The 27495-nt window shown below is 43.3% G+C and overlaps 1 protein-coding gene across 8 annotated transcripts; it reads left to right on the top strand.

The window, feature by feature from the left end:
• The first annotated feature begins 142 nt into the window (after positions 1–142).
• LOC109430816 (peptidoglycan-recognition protein LC) lies at positions 143–27214 on the top strand. Of its 8 annotated transcripts, none has more exons than XM_019706894.3 (6): positions 143–372; positions 15327–16013; positions 16077–16298; positions 16436–16587; positions 26526–26679; positions 26737–27214. In XM_019706894.3, the coding sequence occupies exons 2-6, from the start codon at positions 15455–15457 to the stop codon at positions 26988–26990; spliced, it is 1341 nt and encodes a 446-aa protein (XP_019562439.3). In that variant the 5' UTR covers positions 143–372; positions 15327–15454; the 3' UTR covers positions 26991–27214. The 8 variants fall into 8 exon arrangements, with proteins under 8 accessions (XP_019562439.3, XP_019562443.3, XP_029722035.2 ...); XM_019706898.3 differs by having other exon boundaries at positions 16077–16223; XM_029866175.2 differs by having other exon boundaries at positions 15332–16013.
• The last annotated feature ends 281 nt before the right edge of the window (positions 27215–27495 follow it).

A 27495-nucleotide genomic window follows, 5' to 3' on the forward strand; every position in this document is an offset into this window, starting at 1 on the left:
GCGCCAAATCTTCCACTCCAGGCAAAGTATCATCGAAACTAGTTTTTGTACAAAATTGTATAAGCGCCTAGCAGTTCAGATTTGGGTGTAACAACCAGTGTTAGTAGGTCGTATTACTACACCCTCTCAGCACGTCTCCACGAAGCATTCGTGTTAGTCGCCGGCGGATCGCGAAACCGATTGGATCGTTCAAGCGCGCAATCAAGTAGTGGTGTTTAGGATCATTATCGCAAATCCGCGAACGGACAGGACACAAAGAGAAGCTGCAGTGCTAGTGCCGATAGATCGAGCGCGACATCGCTGTTCAACGCTGGAGAACCAGTTGGAAGCAGTTTTCGCGAAGAGTGTTTTATGAGCTAATTGCGTGCAAGGGTGAGCGCATACGATAAGCATCATGTTTGCCATTCGGGACGTTTGATAGTGGCCACACAGTAATTGAAGACTTGATTGAAATGGTTTTTATCTATAAACATATTAACACGCAAAACAACGCTTGTAACCGGAAAGCCACGAAGAGATACAAACAGGTCTGTCCACCCCTTCCTGTGCTCTCTCCGCGCGCGCTATCACAAATTTGTTTTGTGTTTTGCAACAAACCCCGAAAACATACGAAAAGCTGAACGAATACCTGTCTGCTGAATGATCACGCCAGCAGCCATTCAATATTCGCTGATCGCTGTGATGGAGATCGTCGTCAAAACAGTTTCACTGGCGAACACAACACAATGATCACTGATCACCCATTGTACGTATTGGTAGACAGCACTATGATCAGACATGGGAGAAGTCAAACTGATAATCTTTTTCTTTGGCAAATAGAGACGATTATGTGAGCTCAATGTTAATGAATATGTGAAATTAGTAGGTATGGCTATTCCAGAGAACAACAACGGCGTGAAAAATGTTTGACAAAGTGACTTGCAACTCATGATTCATATAGTGGACATGCAATTTCTACTTCGTATAGCATTTCCGTGTAAACAGATGCACCAACGAAACTTCTTTGAAGAAGTACAAGACTGTTTTCATACATACACCCGATTCTTTTTTTGCTATAACTCAGTCAACTTTGAACCAATTAACTTAATTTTTTGTACACGGATAGTACTAATCGTGCCGACATGTGAACAAAATTTCATGAGAATTGGTTAAAGATTGACTCAGTTGTAGCAAAAACTAGCTCGTGCATAAAAGAATCGGGCGAATTCATGCGTGAGGAAGGACCAGCCTGAGGCTGAAAACTTCTCTAATAAAGAAATAACATCTGTGATAAAATTTGTAGAACTTTGATTAAAAGATGCACTCTTTCTTCATACAATGAGAAAAAGAAACCTTAGACAAAAATATGTAAACGCGCATTATGATCAAAACTGCTACGTCATTTACATTACGGTAAAATCTTCATTTGATTATAAAGATGGCTTTTTGATGGCAAAAATCCACATGATGATACGTTAATAATGGTATACTTCCAAAGTGCTTACTTTGCTTTGATGAGTCCAAATTCATACCGTGCTTTAAGGTGCTGGTGTCAATTCCCGGTACACTTCAGAATCTTTTCGTCTTGGAAATTCCTTCAACTACCCTCCTAGACATATAGCCGAAGCGGTAAACGAACGTGTAATCAGCAAGGCCATGCTGAGAACACCTGGGTTCGATTTTATAGGTCAAGCATATTTTTCTATTGGAAATATCCTTGACTTTTTAGGTATAGAAAATCTAGTACCAGCACACGATATACGAATGCGAAAATGATTCATTGGTAAAAATGATCTTAACCTTCCGTCACTCGCGCGATTGACCACCACCGTCAGCACCACGCTAACGCTGAGTACAAACAGCGATATTCTTTCAACGTGTTGTACAAAATACAACAGCGTGATCACTCGAGGGATAATTAACAATTGTGCCAGTGTTCCTATAATAATAAGCTAAGAAGCAGGCTTTATCCCAGTGTGGACCTTACGCCAAAAAGAAGAAAAGTGAATACAAGTAGATGTTCGATATACCTAATCAACATGTGAGATCAGCTACTTTGTGAACAACTACAGTGTCGGACAAAACAATAAGACCACCAGCCATTTTTCATACAAAATGGTCAAGTTTGACGATGTGATGTTTGGTTTATAGTGAACCGATATAGCTGAAATTTTGACAGTCGCCATGGAGTTACGTGAATTTTGATTTGTATTTAATTGAGTGAGTTCTGCTCATTACATCAAAAGTTACAGATATACGAAACGACAATATAATAGGACCACTTTCAGATTGCCATTATCAAATGATATATGAGAGTATCTGATACTAGATGATTGATAAACAAGTACTAAGATTAAGGATGCCATTTAAACTTGGGGACATTTTTATTAAATTGACCACAAATATTCAACATAAAAATTTGGTGTCAGAATTTTGTCGCATCGGATATCTGTAACTTTGGAAGTAGTGAACAGAACTCAATCAATTTAATAAAAATCAAAATTCTAGTAAATCCATGTCGGCTGTCAAAATTTCAGCCAAATCGGTTTACTAGAAACCGAATACCATATCGTCAAAGCTGATCATTTTGTATGAAATAGGACCAGTGGTCTTATTGTTTTGTCCGACACTGTAGGTTAACAATACATGTATTCTTCGATATAACGTACCCTCGATATAGCAAATTCGATATAACATATAATATAACATACTAGCTGTCCCGGCAAACGCTGTCTTGCCAATCTTGTGGGGGTTTGACAGCTTTGAGGCTCATTTAAGCACCTCACTCTAGATTGGTTTGATTTCAATCATGTTGATTTTCTTCCCAGCTCATAAAAATCAGTACTTTATCAATTTTGCAAATTTTTGAGTTGATTTTCGTAACTTTTTATACATATAAACACAGCTACCACGAATACGAATCGAAACGTGCAAGGGTCATGCTGATCAGTTCAGCCGTTTGTGAGTTTTGTTGCCTCAAAGCAAATTCAAACTCATTTTTATATATATAGATATATATATATATATATATATATATATATATATATATATATATATATATATATATATATATATATATATATATATATATATATATATATATATATATATATATATATATATATATATATATATATATAGATAACATATAACGTACATTTTGCTTCGATATAACGTACAACATTGAAAATTTCAATTTTTCCCAGGAATAACTCTCAGATAATTTGCGAAACCACTCAAATCAATGTTTTCTTGCAGTATTAACCTTGTTACCTAGAATTAGCGCAAATTGGGGAGAATATTAGTGTACGTTATATCGAAGCAAAATGTACGTTACAAACAGAAGCGGAAACAGCAGACCCGCCTCTTTCGGGAGAAAAAGCGCCGCCTGGAAGAAGCGGAGTGTGAAGAAATGGAACTGCTGTGCCGTTCCCAAGAAACACGGAAGTTCTATCAGAAGCTCAACGCATCCCGCAACGGCTTCGTGCCGCGAGCCGAAATATGCAGGGATAAAGACGGAGGCCTCTTGACGGACGGACGTGAGGTGATCGAAAGGTGGAAGCAGCACTTCGATCAGCACCTGAACGGCGTGGAGAACGTAGGCACAGGAGCCCACGGCAACGGAAGGAACGACGACGCCAGTGCAGCGGAGGACGGAAATGAACCAACTCCCACGCTGAGGGAAGTTAAGGATGCCATTCACCAGCTCAAAACCAACAAAGCAGCTGGTAAGGATGGTATCGCAGCTGAACTCATCAAGATGGGCCCAGAAAAGTTGGCCACCTGTCTGCATCGGCTGATAGTCAGGATCTGGGAAACCGAACAGCTACCGGAGGAGTGGAAGGAAGGGGTAATCTGCCCCATTCACAAGAAAGGCGACCATTTGGAATGTGAGAACTTCAGGGCGATCACTATTTTGAATGCTGCCTACAAAGTGCTATCCCAGATCATCTTCCGTCGTCTGTCACCTAAAACAAATGAGTTCGTGGGAAGTTATCAAGCCGGCTTCATCGACGGCCGGTCGACAACGGACCAGATCTTTACCGTACGGCAAATCCTCCAGAAATGCCGTGAATACCAGGTCCCAACGCACCACCTGTTCATCGACTTCAAAGCGGCATACGATAGTATCGACCGCGCAGAGCTATGGAGAATCATGGACGAAAACGGCTTTCCTGGGAAGCTGACTAGACTGATTAAAGCAACGATGGACGGTGTGCAAAACTGCGTAAAGGTTTCGGGTGAACTATCCAGTTCATTCGTATCTCGCCGGGGACTGCGACAAGGTGACGGACTCTCATGTCTACTCTTCAACATCGCGCTAGAAGGTGTGATGCGACGAGCCGGGCTCAACAGCCGGGGAACGATTTTCACAAAATCCGGTCAATTTGTGTGCTTTGCGGACGACATGGACATTATCGCTAGAACATTTGGAACGGTGGCAGAGCTGTACACCCGCCTGAAACGCGAAGCAGCAAAGGTCGGACTGGTGGTGAATGCCTCAAAAACAAAGTACATGCTGGTAGGCGGAACCGAAAACGACCGGATCCGTCTGGGTAGTAATGTTACGATAGACGGGGATACTTTCGAGGTGGTGGAGGAATTCGTCTACCTCGGATCCTTACTGACGGCTGACAACAACGTGAGCCGAGAAATTCGGAGGCGCATCATCAGCGGAAGTCGGGCCTACTACGGGCTCCAGAAGAAACTGCGGTCGAAAAAGATTCACCCACGCACCAAATGCACCATGTACAAAACGCTAATAAGACCGGTGATCCTCTACGGGCACGAGACATGGACCATGCTCGAGGAGGACCTACAAGCACTCGGAGTTTTCGAGCGACGCGTGCTAAGAACGATCTTCGGCGGTGTGCAGGAGAACGGTGTGTGGCGGAGAAGGATGAACCACGAGCTCGCTGCACTTTACGGCGAACCCAGCATCCAGAAGGTGGCCAAAGCCGGAAGGATACGTTGGGCAGGGCATGTTGCAAGAATGCCGGACAACAACCCTGCAAAGCTGGTGTTTGCAACGGATCCGGTTGGCACAAGAAGGCGTGGAGCGCAGAGAGCACGATGGGCGGACCAGGTGGAGCGTGACTTGGCGAGCATTGGGCGCGACCGAGGATGGAGAGCGGCAGCCACAAACCGAGTATTGTGGCGTACTATTGTTGATTATGTCTTGTCTTAATGATGTTGAACAAATAAATGTATGTATGTATGTATGTATGTGTCGAAGACAAAGTACATGATGGCAAAGGGTTCCAGGGAGGAATCAGCGCGCCCGCCACCCCGAAATTATATCGACGGTGATGAAATCGAGGCGGTTGAAGAATTCGTGTACTTGGGCTCACTGGTGACCACCGACATCGACACCAGCAGAGAAACTCAGAGGCGCATTGTGGCAGGAAATCGTGCTTACTTTGGACTCCGCAGAACTCTACGATCGAATAAAGTTCGCCGTAACACGAAGTTAATCATCTACAAAACGATGATTAGACCGGTCGTCCTCTATGGGCACGACATGAACCATCGTCCACACCGCGAAAATCGGGAGGCTACGGGGGGTGGGTCACGTCATGAGGATGTCGATGTCGGATAGCAACAAGACTAAAATGGTTCTCGAGAGTCATCCGACCGGTACAAGAAGACGTGGAGCGCAGCGAGCTAGGTGGGTCGACCAAGTGGAGGACGATCTGCTGACCCTACGCAGAGTGCGGAACTGGAGACAAACAGCCATGGATCGAGTGGAATGGAGACGGCTACTATGTGCAGCAGAGGCCACCCCGGCCTTAGCCTGATCGGTGAGGTAATTAAGCAATGATTCCCAATTTCCCGCTAAAATTTACTTCTACCGATAGACAGCTTTTGATCTGTCTCAAAAGCAACCTTATGTGTCTCTGACAGATTTTGGGTCGCTGAATTCGAATCCGGGCTCAGATTTGCTCCAGCACGTCACTCTTTTGAGCTATACATCAATTTTTAGGGAAAAATAGGCGGTTTTGGAATTTTTTGACTGCAAGCCATTAAGCATGGATTTCAAAATCTGTCAGAGACACATAAGTTTGCTTTTGAGACATACCAAAAGCTGTCTATCGGTAGAAGTAAATTTTAGCGGGAAATTTGGGAATCATTGCTTGGGGCCTACTATTGGTTAAGGGTCCACTATTGGCTAAAATACCCTACTTAAGCAAATCATCAGTCTCATTGAAGTACTGGACGAGGCATTTTCGTATACCTGGCGGAGTTGTCATTTTTACAACTTTTTGCAACGCAGTTGTCTGTATTCAACTCTATAGTGAAATATGTGCTACTATAGGCCAGTGAAACCTGCTGTGTACCAGTGGAGATCCATCGATGGTTGCAAGTGATTGCCAGCAGATGCCTGGCGGTGTATAATTATGTTTGTCAAGTGGAACTCCCAATACGGAGGAGATCCAGTAAACATCCGCAATTACTGACTAACTACAATTTCATGCGTATTGGATTCTTAGAATCTTTTAAGGACAAACGTCTTGAAATCCCGCTTCAACAGTGCATCAGAACTTCAGACGCACAAATCTCAAGAAGCAATCTTCAAACAACAATGCATTTTATTATTCGGTTCTTCTCTCTCTCTTCTTGGCGTAACGTTCGGTTCTTGTTCACTTGTAATAAGCTTAATATAAGAAGATCAGGTGCGCTAGTTTTGTTAACGAAAAGATTTGTGCCCTCGAAATCGCGAGTAGGTGCCAAAATCGGCCATTGTGGGGGCCGTTTTGGGATTCTAACAAGTCTGTCCTTAAAACAATTAGCGATCTTACCACGTTCCAAGCAGGGCCATTATCTGCCCACAAGAGCACATTGATTTGGCTTATCTTTGCAGTTTAATAAATCTTGCGGTACTTGATCAGTGAGTTCACCAAGTAGGTACCAGTCTTAATTTAGCTCACTGTGGATGCGATAGTTATTAAATATACGCTGCATATTCGCTGCTACTTTCAATTTGTGGTGTTGGTGATCCGAACTGAAGCTTCTTATTGTACATACCGATACCTACTGATAACGGGACACGATGACTGCCGGCGAGTGTCGCAAATAAGTACAAATGTTTGTTCTGTAAGTTTTCATTAGAGGGTAGAAAGTTGTATGGAGCAAGCCGATACAGCACAAAATCTATAATGACCACTAATGATTTTTTGTTTTTAGGTGTGAAATGTGTGAACTATTAGCAAAGCACTGTAGTTCGAAATGCCGTCTGAGGCAATTCAGTACTACATTGCAGAGATGTAGCCACCACAAATATTATGAGTATGGTCCAGTTATTTATACAGGTACTCTTCGATATAACTTACAAAAATATTTTCTCTTTGTACGTTATATCGAAGTGTACGTTATATCGAAGCAGACAAAAATTTATTATTTTTTATGATTGTGTTTATGAATTCGACGTGAAATTAACCCCAAACAATGATTTCGGTGAAATTCACAAAATCACGTCGAATTCATAAACACAATCATAAAAAATAATAAATTTTTGTCTGCTTCGATATAACGTACAAAGAGAAAATATTTTTGTAAGTTATATCGAAGAGTACCTGTATAAATAACTGGACCATACTCATAATATTTGTGGTGGCTACATCTCTGCAATGTAGTACTGAATTGCCTCAGACGGCATTTCGAACTACAGTGCTTTGCTAATAGTTCACACATTTCACACCTAAAAACAAAAAAATCATTAGTGGTCATTATAGATTTTGTGCTGTATCGGCTTGCTCCATACAACTTTCTACCCTCTAATGAAAACTTACAGAACAAACATTTGTACTTATTTGCGACACTCGCCGGCAGTCATCGTGTCCCGTTATCAGTAGGTATCGGTATGTACAATAAGAAGCTTCAGTTCGGATCACCAACACCACAAATTGAAAGTAGCAGCGAATATGCAGCGTATATTTAATAACTATCGCATCCACAGTGAGCTAAATTAAGACTGGTACCTACTTGGTGAACTCACTGATCAAGTACCGCAAGATTTATTAAACTGCAAAGATAAGCCAAATCAATGTGCTCTTGTGGGCAGATAATGGCCCTGCTTGGAACGTGGTAAGATCGCTAATTGTTTTAAGGACAGACTTGTTAGAATCCCAAAACGGCCCCCACAATGGCCGATTTTGGCACCTACTCGCGATTTCGAGGGCACAAATCTTTTCGTTAACAAAACTAGCGCACCTGATCTTCTTATATTAAGCTTATTACAAGTGAACAAGAACCGAACGTTACGCCAAGAAGAGAGAGAGAAGAACCGAATAATAAAATGCATTGTTGTTTGAAGATTGCTTCTTGAGATTTGTGCGTCTGAAGTTCTGATGCACTGTTGAAGCGGGATTTCAAGACGTTTGTCCTTAAAAGATTCTAAGAATCCAATACGCATGAAATTGTAGTTAGTCAGTAATTGCGGATGTTTACTGGATCTCCTCCGTATTGGGAGTTCCACTTGACAAACATAATTATACACCGCCAGGCATCTGCTGGCAATCACTTGCAACCATCGATGGATCTCCACTGGTACACAGCAGGTTTCACTGGCCTATAGTAGCACATATTTCACTATAGAGTTGAATACAGACAACTGCGTTGCAAAAAGTTGTAAAAATGACAACTCCGCCAGGTATACGAAAATGCCTCGTCCAGTACTTCAATGAGACTGATGATTTGCTTAAGTAGGGTATTTTAGCCAATAGTGGACCCTTAACCAATAGTAGGCCCCAAGCAATGATTCCCAAATTTCCCGCTAAAATTTACTTCTACCGATAGACAGCTTTTGGTATGTCTCAAAAGCAAACTTATGTGTCTCTGACAGATTTTGAAATCCATGCTTAATGGCTTGCAGTCAAAAAATTCCAAAACCGCCTATTTTTCCCTAAAAATTGATGTATAGCTCAAAAGAGTGACGTGCTGGAGCAAATCTGAGCCCGGATTCGAATTCAGCGACCCAAAATCTGTCAGAGACACATAAGGTTGCTTTTGAGACAGATCAAAAGCTGTCTATCGGTAGAAGTAAATTTTAGCGGGAAATTGGGAATCATTGCTTAATTACCTCACCGATCAGGCTAAGGCCGGGGTGGCCTCTGCTGCACATAGTAGCCGTCTCCATTCCACTCGATCCATGGCTGTTTGTCTCCAGTTCCGCACTCTGCGTAGGGTCAGCAGATCGTCCTCCACTTGGTCGACCCACCTAGCTCGCTGCGCTCCACGTCTTCTTGTACCGGTCGGATGACTCTCGAGAACCATTTTAGTCTTGTTGCTATCCGACATCGACATCCTCATGACGTGACCCACCCCCCGTAGCCTCCCGATTTTCGCGGTGTGGACGATGGTTCATGTCGTGCCCATAGAGGACGACCGGTCTAATCATCGTTTTGTAGATGATTAACTTCGTGTTACGGCGAACTTTATTCGATCGTAGAGTTCTGCGGAGTCCAAAGTAAGCACGATTTCCTGCCACAATGCGCCTCTGAGTTTCTCTGCTGGTGTCGATGTCGGTGGTCACCAGTGAGCCCAAGTACACGAATTCTTCAACCGCCTCGATTTCATCACCGTCGATATAATTTCGGGGTGGCGGGCGCGCTGATTCCTCCCTGGAACCCTTTGCCATCATGTACTTTGTCTTCGACACATACATACATACATACATACATTTATTTGTTCAACATCATTAAGACAAGACATAATCAACAATAGTACGCCACAATACTCGGTTTGTGGCTGCCGCTCTCCATCCTCGGTCGCGCCCAATGCTCGCCAAGTCACGCTCCACCTGGTCCGCCCATCGTGCTCTCTGCGCTCCACGCCTTCTTGTGCCAACCGGATCCGTTGCAAACACCAGCTTTGCAGGGTTGTTGTCCGGCATTCTTGCAACATGCCCTGCCCAACGTATCCTTCCGGCTTTGGCCACCTTCTGGATGCTGGGTTCGCCGTAAAGTGCAGCGAGCTCGTGGTTCATCCTTCTCCGCCACACACCGTTCTCCTGCACACCGCCGAAGATCGTTCTTAGCACGCGTCGCTCGAAAACTCCGAGTGCTTGTAGGTCCTCCTCGAGCATGGTCCATGTCTCGTGCCCGTAGAGGATCACCGGTCTTATTAGCGTTTTGTACATGGTGCATTTGGTGCGTGGGTGAATCTTTTTCGACCGCAGTTTCTTCTGGAGCCCGTAGTAGGCCCGACTTCCGCTGATGATGCGCCTCCGAATTTCTCGGCTCACGTTGTTGTCAGCCGTCAGTAAGGATCCGAGGTAGACGAATTCCTCCACCACCTCGAAAGTATCCCCGTCTATCGTAACATTACTACCCAGACGGATCCGGTCGTTTTCGGTTCCGCCTACCAGCATGTACTTTGTTTTTGAGGCATTCACCACCAGTCCGACCTTTGCTGCTTCGCGTTTCAGGCGGGTGTACAGCTCTGCCACCGTTCCAAATGTTCTAGCGATAATGTCCATGTCGTCCGCAAAGCACACAAATTGACCGGATTTTGTGAAAATCGTTCCCCGGCTGTTGAGCCCGGCTCGTCGCATCACACCTTCTAGCGCGATGTTGAAGAGTAGACATGAGAGTCCGTCACCTTGTCGCAGTCCCCGGCGAGATACGAATGAACTGGATAGTTCACCCGAAACCTTTACGCAGTTTTGCACACCGTCCATCGTTGCTTTAATCAGTCTAGTCAGCTTCCCAGGAAAGCCGTTTTCGTCCATGATTCTCCATAGCTCTGCGCGGTCGATACTATCGTATGCCGCTTTGAAGTCGATGAACAGGTGGTGCGATGGGACCTGGTATTCACGGCATTTCTGGAGGATTTGCCGTACGGTAAAGATCTGGTCCGTTGTCGACCGGCCGTCGATGAAGCCGGCTTGATAACTTCCCACGAACTCATTTGTTTTAGGTGACAGACGACGGAAGATGATCTGGGATAGCACTTTGTAGGCAGCATTCAAAATAGTGATCGCCCTGAAGTTCTCACATTCCAAATGGTCGCCTTTCTTGTGAATGGGGCAGATTACCCCTTCCTTCCACTCCTCCGGTAGCTGTTCGGTTTCCCAGATCCTGACTATCAGCCGATGCAGACAGGTGGCCAACTTTTCTGGGCCCATCTTGATGAGTTCAGCTGCGATACCATCCTTACCAGCTGCTTTGTTGGTTTTGAGCTGGTGAATGGCATCCTTAACTTCCCTCAGCGTGGGAGTTGGTTCATTTCCGTCCTCCGCTGCACTGGCGTCGTCGTTCCTTCCGTTGCCGTGGGCTCCTGTGCCTACGTTCTCCACGCCGTTCAGGTGCTGATCGAAGTGCTGCTTCCACCTTTCGATCACCTCACGTCCGTCCGTCAAGAGGCCTCCGTCTTTATCCCTGCATATTTCGGCTCGCGGCACGAAGCCGTTGCGGGATGCGTTGAGCTTCTGATAGAACTTCCGTGTTTCTTGGGAACGGCACAGCAGTTCCATTTCTTCACACTCCGCTTCTTCCAGGCGGCGCTTTTTCTCCCGAAAGAGGCGGGTCTGCTGTTTCCGCTTCTGTTTGTAACGTTCCACGTTCTGTCGAGTCCCTTGCTGCAGCATTACCGCCCTCGCTGCGTTCTTCTCCTCCAAAACCGTTCTGCACTCTTCGTCGAACCATTCGTTCCGTCGATTCCGTTCCACGTACCCGATGGTGCTCTCGGCTGCGTCGTTGATGGCTGCTTTCACTGTACTCCAGCAGTCCTCTAGAGGGGCCTCATCGAGCTCGCCCTCGTCTGGCAACGCGGCTTCGAGGTTCTGCGCGTATGCTGAGGCGACATCCGGTTGCTTCAGTCGCTCTAGGTTGTACCGTGGCGGTCGCCGGTACCGTACATTGTTGATGACGGAGAGTTTTGGGCGCAGTTTGACCATCACCAGATAGTGGTCGGAGTCGATGTTGGCGCCACGATAGGTCCTGACGTCGATAATGTCGGAGAAGTGCCGTCCGTCAATCAGAACGTGGTCGATTTGAGATTCCGTCTGCTGTGGTGATCTCCAGGTGTAACGATAAGGGAGGCTGTGTTGGAAAAAGGTGCTACGTATGGCCATATTTTTGGAGGCGGCGAAATCAATGAGTCGTAGGCCGTTTTCGTTCGTTTGCTGGTGGGCGCTGAACTTACCAATCGTCGGTCTGAATTCCTCCTCCTGGCCTACCTGAGCGTTCAAATCTCCTATGATGATCTTGACGTCGTGGCTTGGGCAGCGATCGTACTCGCGTTCGAGCTGCGCGTAAAATGCGTCCTTGTCATCATCAGTACTTCCGGAGTGTGGGCTGTGCACGTTTATTATGCTGAAGTTGAAGAATCGGCCCTTGATCCTCAACCTGCACATTCTTTCGTCGATCGGCCACCAACCGATCACGCGCCTCTGCATATCACCCATCACGATGAAAGCTGTTCCCAGCTCGCGTGTGTTGCCGCAGCTCTGGTAGATGGTATGATTACCTCTAAACGTTCGCACCATGGATCCTGTCCAACACACCTCCTGCAGCGCTACGATGCCGAACCCGCGGTCCTTCAGTAGATCGGCGAGTATGCGGGTGCTCCCAATGAAGTTGAGAGATCGGCAGTTCCACGTACCGAGTTTCCAATCGCAAGTCCTTTTTGTTCGCTGGGGTCGTTGCCGTTGGTCTCGGTTCGTATTATTCTGTTGCTGATTTTCCGTTACAATGGTTTTTTACGGCTGGCTCGTAGGCCCTGACACCAACCCCCTACTTTCCGGAGGACCATAGTGCACAGTTGAGCTTAGAGTCCTTCCCTGGCACTCGGACGTAGATCAGCCGCCCCTAACATGGGGATCAGACGCTGTTGTGAGCCGCTCCTCCTGGAGAACAGACGCTCAGGTTTGCCGAAGCAAACCCCCCCTTCCCTGTCAGCCTACGACCAAAGGTCCCACCGGGGTTGGTTACCCGATCTTCCCTAAGGTTGCTCATAGTTTCCGGCCGGTACCGCGTGGAGGTAGGGATAGGAGTTACTGGGCAGAGGCTAGTGGATCACAATGGGATCTGAATTGCGCAGCATACCCAGCCTTTACCGTGCCCTTGTCTTCGACACATTAATGACTAATCCGATTCGTCTGGCTTCACTCTTTAGTCGGGTGTACGTTTCCGCCATCGTCTCAAATTTACGAACAATAATATCAATATCATCAGCGAAACCAAGCAGCTGAACGGACTTCGTGAAAATCGTTCCACTCGTGTTTATCCCCGCTCTCCTAATTACACCCTCTAAAGCAATGTTGAACAGCAAGCACGAAAGAACATCACCTTGCCGTAACCCTCTGCGAGATTCGAAGGGACTCGAGAGTGTCCATGATACTCGAACTACGCACATCACTCGATCCATCGTCGCCTTGATCAACCGTATCAGTTTATCCGGAAATCCGTATTCGTGCATAATCTGCCATAGCTGTTCTCGATCGATTGAAATCGATGAACAAGTGATGTGTGGGCACGTTGTATTCGCGACATTTCTGCAACACCTGGCGGATGGCGAACATCTGGTCCGTTGTAGTGCGTTCACCCATAAATCCAGCCTGATATTGCCCCATGAACTCTCTTGCAATCGGTGATTTTTTTTTTCTTGTTGGGTACATTTCCACTGCGACCAATTGTTGATCTATTGCAATCGGTGATAGTCGGCGGCATAAAATTTGAGAGAGTATCTTGTAGGCAGCGCTCAGTAGTGTGATCGCGCGGTAGTTCCCGCAATCCATCTTGTCGCCCTTTTTGTAGATGGGACACACGATACCTTCCATCCATTGTGCACTAGCCCCTCTCTGAAGCAATACCTTCTTGGTGGTTCCGGAGAGACGTAGGGTTTGGCGACCATAGGAATGGTTTAGTGAGTACGAGGAGAGAGTAGTCCTGGATTTTACTTTTGTTGTAGAAGACGGTCTGTCAGACCTACACTACCCTAACCTTCTGTTAGGGTGTCTGTTGAGCAGATTATCCCCCTATGGTTTAGAAGAAAAAAAAAATCTAGCTGAAGTCAGAAGGACAACAGTGCCCAGGCTGCACTACCACTCTTAGCTGGCGGTCTCTGTCATCGCTTGACCCGTGGAAGCATGGGGTAGGAACTTGTGAGGACCAGAGTTATGTTGGACGCTCTCCTTATCGACTCACCGTTTTGCAGCCGATCCTCATGACTTCGAACCTGGCTTGATTATTACTTGGGTAACTGTAACTAGTAACACAATGTGGGCTTCGTGTCCGTGCGGTTAGCGGCGTCAGTCGCCTAGGCGTTTCGTGGGCCTTGGAGTGTGGGTGTGCGATTCCCGCTCCAGTCGGTGAAATTGGAAAATTCTCCACTGGACCACTGGGTGTTTCGTGTGTTATCCGTTGTCTCATGTTTGTAATCGTTCAGTCTGTGCAACCTCTGGTTGACGACGGTGTAGTGTATTGTTTTTTAATATCAAGTAAACATTTTTAATTAATTTAAATGAACTCGTTAAGGACTGGTTATTTGGGCAAGTACATTATGAGTCTAATTACCAAAAATAACGTTTGAGGACTTTGTCTACTCTCTGATGAGAACAAACTAAAATTGGCAGGTTTGTTCATTATTTCCTCTACGTAGACTTGAAAGAAATAATTGAGACATAATCCCTGTAGCATGAAAGATAGAGAGAAAGTTTTGAATTTAAAAACTGTGATTGTGTTTCAATCAAACAGCCCAAAATCCAAATCAAGTAGCTTCACCATTCATCTGTTATCACGAGTTTCCAACTTTACGATCACGTTGAGTTTGCGTTTGTGTGGAAATAACACACATGCGGAATCTACACATAATCCGCTGCTGTTTCGCGTTCGAGTATTACAATTCGCACTCAGATCATGGAGTATACTTTACTCGCACATTTGAATGTAGGTGTCACACTATCATACAGTGCTCGAGTACTCAGAAGCAGTAGATGCGCGATCCCAGAATTTAATGCCGTCATCGCACGGTGCGGTGGTGCATGACACGCCGGTCACATCATCAACAAAGCCAGAGGTTTTTCCCAGCACGAGCTTTTTGCTCTTGTAGTTTCGATGGATAATGATGTCTGTTCCAAAACATTTAATTAACAGAGTGGTTGATTAATGCTCGAAATTTCATTGGTGTCCATGATCATAGCGCATTTTTGCTAACTGTGTAAGAATATTGTCAAGCAACTTTTAATAGCCCTAGCGTAGCGAATGGTTTTATGGCTAATGGGTAAAATTTTGAATAACAGTTATGCTTTCAATATTTGGCTGTTATCAAACGTTGTAGTGCGAACTACGCTTACAAGGCTGACGATTTTTAATTATTTTTGTTTGTCACTTTCACCATCACTACAGCACAGTAAACAGATAAGTGCCTATCTACAAGCTCGCATCAGAGCCATTCTAGGGCTATGGAATGAGCGAGTTAATATACGTGCCGACAGCACGCCAGAGATTCCGCAACTTATTACAATACAACAGTAATGGCCAAGGCTAGAAGTCAACAAAACACACCCTCCACCGATGCCGCCCCTTCCAGCCCCTTGCCATCCACTAGTGCTCTAACGAGTCCAGACAACTGCGCCGGTCCTAGTAATAGTAATAATGCAGTGCAACCGAGCCAAAGTACAACGATAGATAAGGCCGACACTACCAGCAGCCATAATATATCGATATCCTCAATCAACGAAGATGACAACAACGACTCAAGTGCCTTCGAGACCAGTGACAGCGAGTGCGACGATGAGCAGATTAAGAAGGCCATCGAACGCATTCCGAACTCTCTCCAACCGGGCAGTCAGTTAGTACAGAACGGAATGCTAGTCGTTAAGGATGATAACAACAGTTCTCCAGTGTCTGCCCGGGGGCCCAATATTGGCAGTATAGCAGTACAAAACTCGTCAGACATCACGTTTGGCAACAAGACCTACATCAAGGGGCAAGTTGTGATAAAGAACATCTACCACGATAAACAGAATGGTGCCGTCAACGAAGGCTATCACGAAACCGATGGTGAGCTCAACAAACAAAAGTCGAATAAAGGTTCGTATATTTTCTATAACTAAGTGATCATTTTCAAAAGCAATGTTCCAATTTTATTTCCAGATTCTTCAAATGCCAACAAAGATCAATCGTGGCAATCTAGTCTAAAAGTAATCATCAGGGATAAGCCTATGCTAAGCGTAGTTGTGTTAATAGCTGTAATGGTCATCATAACAACGATCGTGATCGTAGCATTCGTCTCAGCATCAGGTAAACCTAAATATAAACGATACTACGGCGACGGTGACGATGATCGGGCGAACGTCCCTCCGGATACTGGAATAGGTATTTCAGAATCCATTCAGAGCAAGTAGAGCACACAGACTTCCAAACTTATTCAACACTAACATCAACGCAACACTCCTAGTCTGATAACAGCAAGATTCAGCAGCATGCACTCAATTACATCGATACCTTTTCAGATAAGGACTTCCTACCGGACGCCAAGCCACTGCGGATAGTGACCCGAAACGAGTGGTTAGCACAACCGCCAAAAGAAAACCTAACCAGACTGAAGTTGCCAGTGAACCGCGTGATAATAGCCCACACCGCAACGGAAAATTGCCAAACGCAGGTGAGTGGAACGCTTTTTTGTGTGTAAGCCATCACATTCACAGACGAAATTTGTTGTATAAAATGTTCCACTTCCACATAAATGTGTTCAGTCGGATTGATCTGTAGTGAAATTGTTACAAATCATTTGGGGAAAAAAAGTCACACACATTCGACATTAGGCGCCGTCCACAAATTACGTAACGCTCTAGGGGGGGGGGGGGGGGAGTATGGCCGAGCGTTACGCTCCATACAAAAAATTTAGGATTTTCATACAAAAAAGCGTTACGGAGAGAGGAGGGGGGGGTCTAAAAATGTTTATTTTAGCGTTACGTAATAAATGGATACTGCCTTATGAACCATAATGCAACTCACTCGAATAGTGAGGAAAAGTAGGCTGTTAAGATACCAAAACGGCAATTATAATAGTTATTTATGTAACGAGTTGCAAAATGATGATTTTTAGAGCACGAGTTGTACATTTATCCAACGAGGCTTGCCGAGCTGGATAAATATGACGAGTGCTGTAAAAATCGAGATTTGCAACGAGTTGCATACAACATTCTTTGCAATAAGAAATATAATCACTGTAGTAAGATCATTTCCATCAGTATCATCATGCTTCTCGGTGGTTGAACGGGATCACCCACGTGTTCCATCAAGCTAGACGCAAAACTTGAATCAAACAAGCTGTGCTATAACCATCACAGGTTTTCAAGCTCTTGACGTGGAAACTCAGGTTGCTGCCCAAACAATTGCATTATGATTCGTAATGCAACTGCTTTCTAAAGTGAGGTAAAGCAGGCCGCAGTGACACTAAAACGGCAAGTATAAAATGCAATATTACAGTGGCAAGTTGCAAAAAATGGATTTTATTGTGCCGAGTTGCAAAAAATGTTGTATTGAACTAGTTGAAACATTAGATTTTTCAGCAATCTTCATATTTATCCAACTCGGCAAGCCTACGACTCGTGCTAAACTCGTGCTAAACTCGTGCTCGGCAAGTACGACTCGTGCTAAAAAAGTCAACTTTTTGCCATTCGTTGCATAAATAACTGTTTCATGATGGACGTAATGTTTGTATGTTATCATAAAGTGGCATCTTACCCCATGGCAGATGGTCTTTTTACACCACTTCCGTTTTACGAACCAGTTTTTATTATCGCTAAAAATAGATGGAAGAAACATTACTTTTGTGAATATCAAGCAAGGTATCAAGCCCATATTGTTTAGCTGCTGTTATTATGGCGCCAGCACCAAACCGAATAGCGACGTTTTGACTAGCGACACTTTTCGACTAGCGACACTTTTTTTCAGTACCGGATGTAGTGCGCTGTGTGCGTTCAATGATGCACTATCATATACGTCACTTCCGACGTATGTTGTAAACAACCCAAAATAAGCAAAAATATTTTTCTTATAAAAAGTTTTTTGATTTCCAACCGAAATCATAATACCACTTTGAAAGCCTAACAAATGAGGCTTTTTTACCATTGAAAACGATGAAAGTTTGAAAAATGGTATCTTACTCCCACATTACCCTATTCACAGAATAAGAGTGCCAGTATCACCTAGTCATACAATACGATCAGCCTTCAACAGTCGTAAATTCTAGGCTTTATTTTAGCAACCTGAATTCAGTAGCAAAGCATACAGATATGCGAAACCCCCAAAAGATAACAAATGATTTGTGAATTGTAAATAAATAAGTTGTCATGATAAAAAAAAACTGTTCACTTCCGAATGTATTTTCAGACGTTATTTTTTTTTTGTTTTTGCATGTACTCACTAAAACTGATACAGTGTGGTGTGGTTTCCATCGCTAACTGCCAGACTGCCAACCAAAGGAATTCAAAACTATCGTTAAACACGTGGTCGACGAAAATTGTACCTGTGTTACGTCTGTTTGTCTGTGGTACCAAGATACACCCATTCTTCCACTATTTCAAATTTTTCATCTTCTTTTCAAGCAACATTATTATTAGGCCCACGCAGTCTATTACCGATAATGTACTTCGTCTTGGCATTAATTCTTGATTCTTGACGTTTAGCTTTGAGAAGGCACGTATGACTCTTCCGCGGCACGCGGTTAGTTCCGATAATATCGACATCTTGTGCAAAACCTGTGAGCATGTGTGATCATGTGACGATTCCACGCCTGCTCTTCTGAAGGGTCCTTCGAAAGCAATACTAAACAAAGTTCAGCAACGAATCATACTGCTACAATCGTCTAAGGATAATGAATTCAATTCCAGACACTTTCACTTCGAACTATCAAGCGTTGCACGAACCAACCTAATCAGTTTCGTCAGAAAACCGTGGATCATCCATTATCTGTCTTCTACTATAATTTATTTCTTTTCACTGAATCGTACACAACTTTGAATTCAATAAACAAATGGTGGTCCTGCAAGTTGTAGGGTTTCGATCTACTTGGGCAGCCGCGTCAATTTCCGGCACCTCACAGCAAAACAAATCGAAATATCACTTGCCGCATATTTTCCAAATGCCCTTCCGTAGGTAATCGTCTCCCGCAACCTTTTCGCAACAGGATCCACAATCAATGAGCTACACTTTCACTCTAAAGCCGCACAAGTGCTCAAAACAAATATTACTCGTACACGGATGCACTTCGGCAACACAAAGATGAGTGCCGAAGTGATTTCCCATGTGATTTTGCTGGAAGTTCGGCACTGGTGCCGAGAATTGGTGCTGGACTAGGTGCAGTAAACTCGTTCAAAATCAACTTTCCGCAGAAAATCATCACAACAATCACTGTTAACAACAAGTTTACTCAATAAGGTATCTGATTCAGACGAAAGAAGTGGACGAAAACAGTAGTTTCGTTGTGAATTTGGGTAATACATAATTTTGTTTACATGTTGTGCCGGGAATAGGGTAAAAAACCCTACTCCCGGTATTTACCTACATAGAAATTGTTGCAGAATAAACATTTGATCTGTTGTTGAACGACTCTCACAAAAACCAGGTATTTGCCGACGACGGACTTCTCCAACGGTCTCAATCTGTTGAACAGAATACGTGATATAATTTTGTACGCCGAGTTGAGCAATATTACTTATTTCTCTGTAATTTTCATACTCAAGTCTTTGTCCTCTTTGGTAAATACTCAGGTAACCAATAAGCATTTGAATAAGCCGTATTTCTGTTTCATATCTGAATTCGGCCTGCTTAGTGCCGCATCATAGCAGTTCGACTGCCAATCTGCCCTATATTAACAATTCAAATGCTACTTAAAATCTGACTGCAGTTTCATAGCATTTCAAATGCACGGTATGTTTTGTCAACAGGCATCATAACTGCTACCTTATTGCTATGAAAATGCTAAGAGAGATGAGTGATGCTAAAACCACAACGGCTCCACCCCACTACCCTGAACGCCACTACCCCGAAAGCCATTATCCCGAATGGGTCATTACCCCGAAAGCCATTACTCCGAAAGCCACAGCCCCGAATAGGCCACTACCCCCAATCATCCAGGAGATCACCAAAAAAGTTATGGCCGATTAGAAGTTGATGGTTATAAGTTAGAAAACGGTAATCAGTAACTAGTGTATGAATACTCTTCTCCACCCTTCCCTATAGTGGTCAAACTGAACTTATTCAAATGTTTGCCTTCATTAAAAAATAGGCTGTTCTTTTGAGTTTGCAGTGTCCAACCGTGTACTGTTGCAGAGTTGTTTGGAATTTTCGTGCTCCAGTTTTTTTTCTATCAACTTTGAAACTCCAAACTGAAGCTGAAAATGTATTTCATACATTTAATGTATAAATGTAGATTGCCCTTCTAGAATTTCTAGTTGTCGAGAGTTTTTTGTTCATTTCAATGCAATGAACACATTGCTGAGAGTTGCAAGAGAGTTCGTGGGGCAATATCAGGCTGCATTTATGGGTGAACGCGCTACAATGGACCAGATGTTCGCCATCCGCCAGGTGTTGCAGAAATGCCGCGAATACAACGTGCCCACACATCACTTGTTCATCGATTTCAAATCGGCGTATGATACAATCGATCGATAACAGCTATAGCAGATTATGCACGAATACGGATTCCCGGATAAACTGATACGATTGATCAAGGCGACGATGGATCGAGTGATGTGCGTAGTTCGAGTATCAGGGACACTCTCGAGTCCCTTCGAATCTCTCAGAGGGTTACGTCAAGGTGATGGTCTTTCGTGCTTGCTGTTTAACATTGCTTTGGAGGGTGTAATAAGGAGAGCGGGGATAAACACGAGTGGGACGATTTTCACGAAGTCCGTTCAGCTGCTTGGTTTCGCCGATGATATTGATATTATTGCTCGTAAATTTGAGACGATGGCGGAAACGTATATCCGACTAAAGAGTGAAGCCAGGCGAATCGGATTAGTCATTAATGTGTCGAAGACAAAGTATATGATGGCAAGGGGCTCCAGGGAGGAATCACCGCGCCCGCCACCCCGAATTTATATCGACGGTGATGAAATCGAGGCGGTTGAAGAATTCGTGTACTTGGGCTCACTGGTGACCGCCGACAACGACACCAGCAGAGAAATTCAGAGGCGCATTGTGGCACGAAATCGTGCTTACTTTGGGCTCCGCAGAACTCTACGATCGAATAAAGTTCGCCGTAACACGAAGTTAACTATCTACAAAACGCTGATTAGACCGGTCGTTCTCTATGGGCACGAAACATGGACCCTATGTGCAGAGGACCAACGCGCCCTTGGAGTTTTCGAACGGAAGGTGTTGCGTACCATCTACGGCGGAGTGCAGATGGAAAACGGGACTTGGAGAAGGCGAATGAACCACGAGCTGCATCAGCTGCTAAGAGAAGCAACCATCGTCCATACCGCGAAAATCGGGAGGCTACGGTCGGCGGAACACGTCATCGGGTTGTCGGATAGCTACCCGACTAAAATGGTTCTCGAGAGTCATTCGACCGGTACAAGAAGATGTGGAGCGCAGCGAGCGGAACTGGAGACAAACAGCCATGGAGGCGGCTACTATGTACAGCAGAAGCCACCCCGGCCTTAGCCTGATCGGCCTCGGCCACATTGCTGAGGATATTAAAAAGCTGAGTGGATCCATAGCAGCCTGACTGCAGAAGATCAACGAATCGGACAACGATTTGGAGAAGATTACGGGCTGGAAGACGAAGCTGCAAGCAGTAACAGAAATTATCGAAGACCTGAGCAAATAATCAAACGGAACGGAGAATTGCGGCGCTTTATTGTAGAACGAACTGTCCAGCATGACGAAAGCCATCGAGTAAGCAGCATCGCAGATCGATTTGACTGCAATTGATCAACCATCATCTAGACGATTGCAAGGCCTGCGCACGATCGTCCGACGAGACGGATATTGGTGAGGCCTTTCCGATTAGTTATTTGTCTATTATACCGCATTTAGTTCACTACTGGACTGCGAATTGCGACTTTATAAGTGCGAAAACGTAAATAAAAGTGCGCGATTGCATAAAATCAGGTTGATGTCTTCGGCGCACTATTTCTTCAATCTATGGAGAACAAGTTCTCTGAAGACACCGAGTTGATTTGATGCAATCGCGCACTTTTATTAGCATTTTCGCACTCGTGAAAACTAGTGCGATAGTGAACTAAATGCGCTATATATTGTTAAATTGATGTCAATACATCTTTCGACTATTTGCTATTTTCACCATCCTGTCATCTATTGGAAGCCGCTTGAGTTCTGGACGCTTTCTAAGTTGATGATAAGATTTATGAAAAATGCTTGCAAGGACTTGCACCGATGTGTGGAGATGAGTGGGTCTATGTTATTGTCTATAGTAGCGAAATCTGCATTAGCAATGGATATACTCATCTTTGCAACTTCATCCATAATTTGTGCAAAAATACTGGCTATCTCGTTTACTGCATCAGAAAACATTTTCTGCCGTTGATTTATTGACTAATTGAAGAAGGTAATCGTCAAGCGTATACTCCGAAATAAAATAATTTTCATTGATTGAAGGAATCTACAATGTAATTTTTGATATTTAGACATTTTGGTGGAAATTTGTTGGAAATGATTGATATGATTGTTGATTATCTTTACTTATGGGACAAAGGTTAATATTTGTTGTTTTTTGACGGTTGTATCAGGTATATTTGGCTTCACACTATTCACTACCCTACCTACTTTTTCTGGCTTAAATCTCGCCAAACTGTTCTTTTCGATGCTTTTACACCAGGGACGTTCCGCATGTCTGCCAAGGTCTCTGCATAATTGTTGGTTTCTCGCCTATACTGAGAAAGTCCAGATCGTTGTTTTGATCTGGATCCTTGAAAACATTTGAATAACTCGATCGCTTCGCCGAGTCCGCGCAAAGTTTCTCAAATTCCAACAAAATCATCACGGAAAGTAAACATTTTTCCCATTTTTTCGTCGGTAACCGAATTTGTTCGTGTGACATTCCTGCTGTCATTCAAATCTAACACTGCGGAACTAAATAAAAACAAAATACTTGTTCACATCAGTAACATTTGTCACAGCTCCTATGACGTACGCTTAAGTACAAGAAACTTTAATGTTAATATGCCTATCAATAATGACTATCAAAGTCAAACAAACTACAATGCAAGGCATTCCTCAAATCATCAGGGTTTGTATTATTTCAATATCTGCACAGATGGCGTTATAAACGCACTAAACAAAAAAGTTTAGTTTCCAATTTCTTTGACAACATGGACCACCCTAATGTTCATGCACATTGAAAAAAAGGCCTTATTATAAGGAACAACTTTGTAGAAGACCATATTTTTCTAAAAAAACATTTGAAGGCGTTAAATGCATTTTTCTTCGTGAATCTGGTTCGTGGAACACATTGGTTTTGGCTTTGGTTTCAGAAGAAGCAAATTGATGTTTTAATCTAGCGATAATTTATCGTACAAAGATTAGATGATTTAGCCATAATTTAAACACACATTAAAACAAACATGCATACAGTTCATACATACATACATACATACATACAAAAATGTACACTTATATACATATATACATACATACATACATACATACATACATACATACGTACATATATACATACATATATACATACATACCTTAGTATTCGATTTTTCATCACATTATTCGTTTAATTCTTAACCGTTTAGAATGAGCAAATCTCTTCCATTTGTCTAAAATATGTATATGTGTATAATTGCTGGGGCATTCGATTTATGAACACTCTTCGACATAAAGTACGCTCAGCTACAAAACATACTTTCTAAAACACTTGGATAAATAACATGTATGATGTATGAATCTTAAAAAGCTTGAACAGGCCTAGTTTATGCATAAAATTTTTGAATGAGAAGCTGATTCGAAGGTACTCGTACGATGTTGTTATAATCGTACAGGAAGCGAACAAAGCAAGACATTCTTATACAGATTAGACCTATGAAAATGTGTTCAGCACATTGGCATAAGGTGAACGTTTTGGAGCAAAAACTTCATTAATCAACCCTACACATACGCACAAAAACATTCAACACATATCATATTCATACATATAATAACATGAATCATACAATAACATAAACTAGACTGGTATATCGCTGTACATGAAAAAATCCATACTTCAGCATTCCAGCGTACTATTCCTAGAATAGTATGCAAGAGAATAGCAAGAACAATCATAACATGTAAACAAATCAATCGTGAGAATGATAAGGTACGAACGCTTAATGAGCTTAAAATTTAATTGAAAACCATACCAATTGCATGCAGCGCTTAGCTACTCTAGACTGCTACACTTTTGCTACTTGGAATCTATATGCATTATTTATTGTATGAAGAATGCTACTCAGCATACTCATCAATATGAGGTCCACCGCTTGAGATTAAATTTTAACGTATAGCCATCTCCTTGGAATAGGATACAAGTTTCATGTTTAAAAAATACTCTTCCAGAGCTCATGCGTGTACCGAATGCGACTTATACAAGACCAGCACATGGACATCAATGACTTTGGTGATATTGGATACAATTATGTTATCGGAGGCGATGGCAATGTGTATGAAGGACGTGGCTGGCTGTATGTTGGAGCCTTTCTCAGAGGTATAGTTTCAAAATAAAAAAATGAAAGTTCCGGGCACGTGAATGACAGCCATCTCTATCTCCATTTATTCCACAAAGGTCAAAACTCCAAAAGTGAAGGTATTGCCTTCATCGGTGACTATAACTATATACAACCAACGGAACAGCAGATGGCTGTGTTGGACGCACTGCTGGAAAATGGCACCAGAAGTGGTTATCTCACCGAAGATTTCAAGCTGTATGGGGCGCGGCAATGGCAGGCAACGGAAAGCCCTGGGATTAAACTGTACGAACGGCTGAAGAAACATAAACGTTGGAGTGATGATCTTAATTATAGAATCTAAACAGATAAGCCTGAATAAACTTATTGGAACTCGATAAGGTGTGCATTGAATTTAATTGAAGAACTATATCATTGGGCTCCACTTCTATTCCACTTCCAGGGGTTGGACTTTAAGAGACAAAATTAATTTAAAACATTATTTAATTATGATTAAAGCATTTGTGAACAAAAACCTACCCGTCTGGCTTATCATTAGCTGACCCTTAGCATATCGTTTTCCAAACTTCACTAATAAAATGTCAAAATTACCGAGATCTCGGCAAAATAGTCGTTTGTTGATTACTTGGCCGTGTGGATTTACACAAAAAAGTTTGATAAACTGCTGTTATCCCGGCAACTTGTAAGGAGATGTTACTTAGGACCGATTTCTTCACCCTGGCTCAAGCATTAAACCAGGTTTAACTATATGGGTAAGCAAGCCTGGCTTACCGGTTAAGCCGAGGTGAAGAAATCGGCCTTTAGTCATATTTGCTCGTGGGTAGGTGTGGTTGTTAATTACCCAGAGGATGGATACGGGTGTATTAATTAAGAATTTACGTTGCAAGAAAGCATATCTACAGAGTTACGAATACGTTTGATGTTCCCATTCATCTGCCGGGAATCTAATCCAACAACTTTGTCAGGTGGGACAATCCCAAAAGCTTCCTAGCATTCATTAGTATATAAATCCTCCAGTCGTTCAGCATTTTCGCCAGAAATTCTACAAGAATATTAATTTATTCATTTTAACAATTCTAATGTTCAAGATAGGAAAACTGTTAAGGTCTAGGTTAAGGTTGAAATTTTACTCAAACAAATCATTGTGACATTTGTGCTCAAAAGCTTTTAGGTGCACCACAACTAAACAACAAATTTCCACGAAGAGACATGCTTTGAAATAGTATAATAGCTTGATGTTCAAAAAATACCCTTCCAGAGCTCATGCGTGTACCGAATGCGATTTTTACAAGAGCAGCACATTGGTATTCTAAACCTTGGTGATATTGGCTACAATTTTGCTATCGGAGGCGATGGCAATCTGTATGAAGGACGTGGCTGGCTAAAAGCTGGAGCCTTCCTGCCAGGTAAATCCCTAGAATAAATGGTTAATGCAAATGCATCTAATTCGAATATATTTATTCCAAAGGTCAAAACTCAAAAAGTGAGGGCATCGCCTTCATCGGCCACTATAACCGTGAACAGCCAACTGAAGAGCAGATGGATTTACTAGACGCACTGCTGGAAAACGGAACCAGAAGTGGCTATCTCACCGAAGATTTCAAGCTCTATGGAGAGCGGCAGTGGCATAAAACGGACAGCCCCGGGCATCTTTTATACGACCGATTGAAGAAACACAAACATTGGAGTGAGGAGCTAGAAGATTAAATCAAGTAATTGAACAGACTGATAGAATTGGCACGAATACATTTATTTTAACTTGATCTGTAGTATGATTCATTTCCGTGAAGAACTATCCTTAGGCGTGACTTTTCTTGTGTTTCTGGGTCTGAGTGTGGGCCCATAATCAGAAAAGAGACTTTAATGAATGAAACAATTTTATTACTTCAATTTTCAGGCACAATGCACCTTTATGACTCAACGCATCCAGGAGTTCCACATGGCGGAAGATTCTAAAAATTATTCAGATATCGCATACAACTTCCTGATTGGTGGAGACGGAAACGCATATGTTGGTCGCGATTGGGATAAGCAAGGTGCTCACACTAAAGGTACTCAAACCAAGGGACAAAACACAATATCAAAACAATAACTAACACAATTCGCAGGTTTCAACGTCGACAGTATTGGCATAGCGTTCATCGGTACGTTCACCGACGTGGAACCATCGTTGGTGCAGCTCAGCGCAGCCGAGCAACTCATCGCTATGGGATTCGAGCAGAACAAGTTGTCCAAAACCTATCGTTTGTACGGTCACAGACAGCTGGCACCGTTTGAAAGTCCCGGACGAATGCTGTTCAAAATCATCCAGAAGTGGCCCCATTGGTCCAGTGAGTTGGGATCGAACCATTGGCAGGAATGAGATGAATCGCCTATATAGGACGGCGCAGAAAGCCAAACAATTTGCAACCACCACCGAAGAATGCAATCACCGAGGGGGTTGTATTATGTATTCATGTCGAATAATGAGCTCAAATATGTTTGTGTACATAATTAGGTAGATTTTAAAATCGTTATAATTTTTTAGATATATCTGGCAAAGATCTGTGATTTTGGTCGAATAAAATTTCAACGTAATTCAGTCAATGATTATGTAGGTTATCTTTTATTCAAAGACGTCATTTTATGGGTAGGGTAGGTAATAGGTATTCAAGTCATCACAATTAGGACCAACATAACCAACAAAAGCCCGCCACAATACTCGGTTTGTTGCTACTGCTCTCCATCATCGGTCCAGTCCAATGTTCGGCAGATCACTCTCTATCGTGCACTCTTCACTCCACGCCTTCTTGTGGTGTGACATTCCTCCCGGAGTTCCTTGAGAATTTCTCAAGGAGCTCCTCAGGAGCACATAAACAAATTTATCG

This window comes from Aedes albopictus, chromosome 2 (assembly GCF_035046485.1).
Source record: "Aedes albopictus strain Foshan chromosome 2, AalbF5, whole genome shotgun sequence".
Lineage (NCBI taxonomy): Eukaryota > Metazoa > Arthropoda > Insecta > Diptera > Culicidae > Aedes > Aedes albopictus.

What these genes read in the sequence shown, in the direction of transcription:
- LOC109430816 (XM_019706894.3), top strand. Translation starts at nt 15,455, where the DNA reads ATGGCCAAGGCTAGAAGTCAACAAAACACACCCTCCACCGATGCCGCC. An exon ending in CGGAAAATTGCCAAACGCAG is followed by an intron (nt 16,588 to 26,525) that starts GTGAGTGGAACG and finishes TTCAATTTTCAG; the next exon opens with GCACAATGCACCTTTATGAC. An exon ending in GCAAGGTGCTCACACTAAAG is followed by an intron (nt 26,680 to 26,736) that starts GTACTCAAACCA and finishes CACAATTCGCAG; the next exon opens with GTTTCAACGTCGACAGTATT.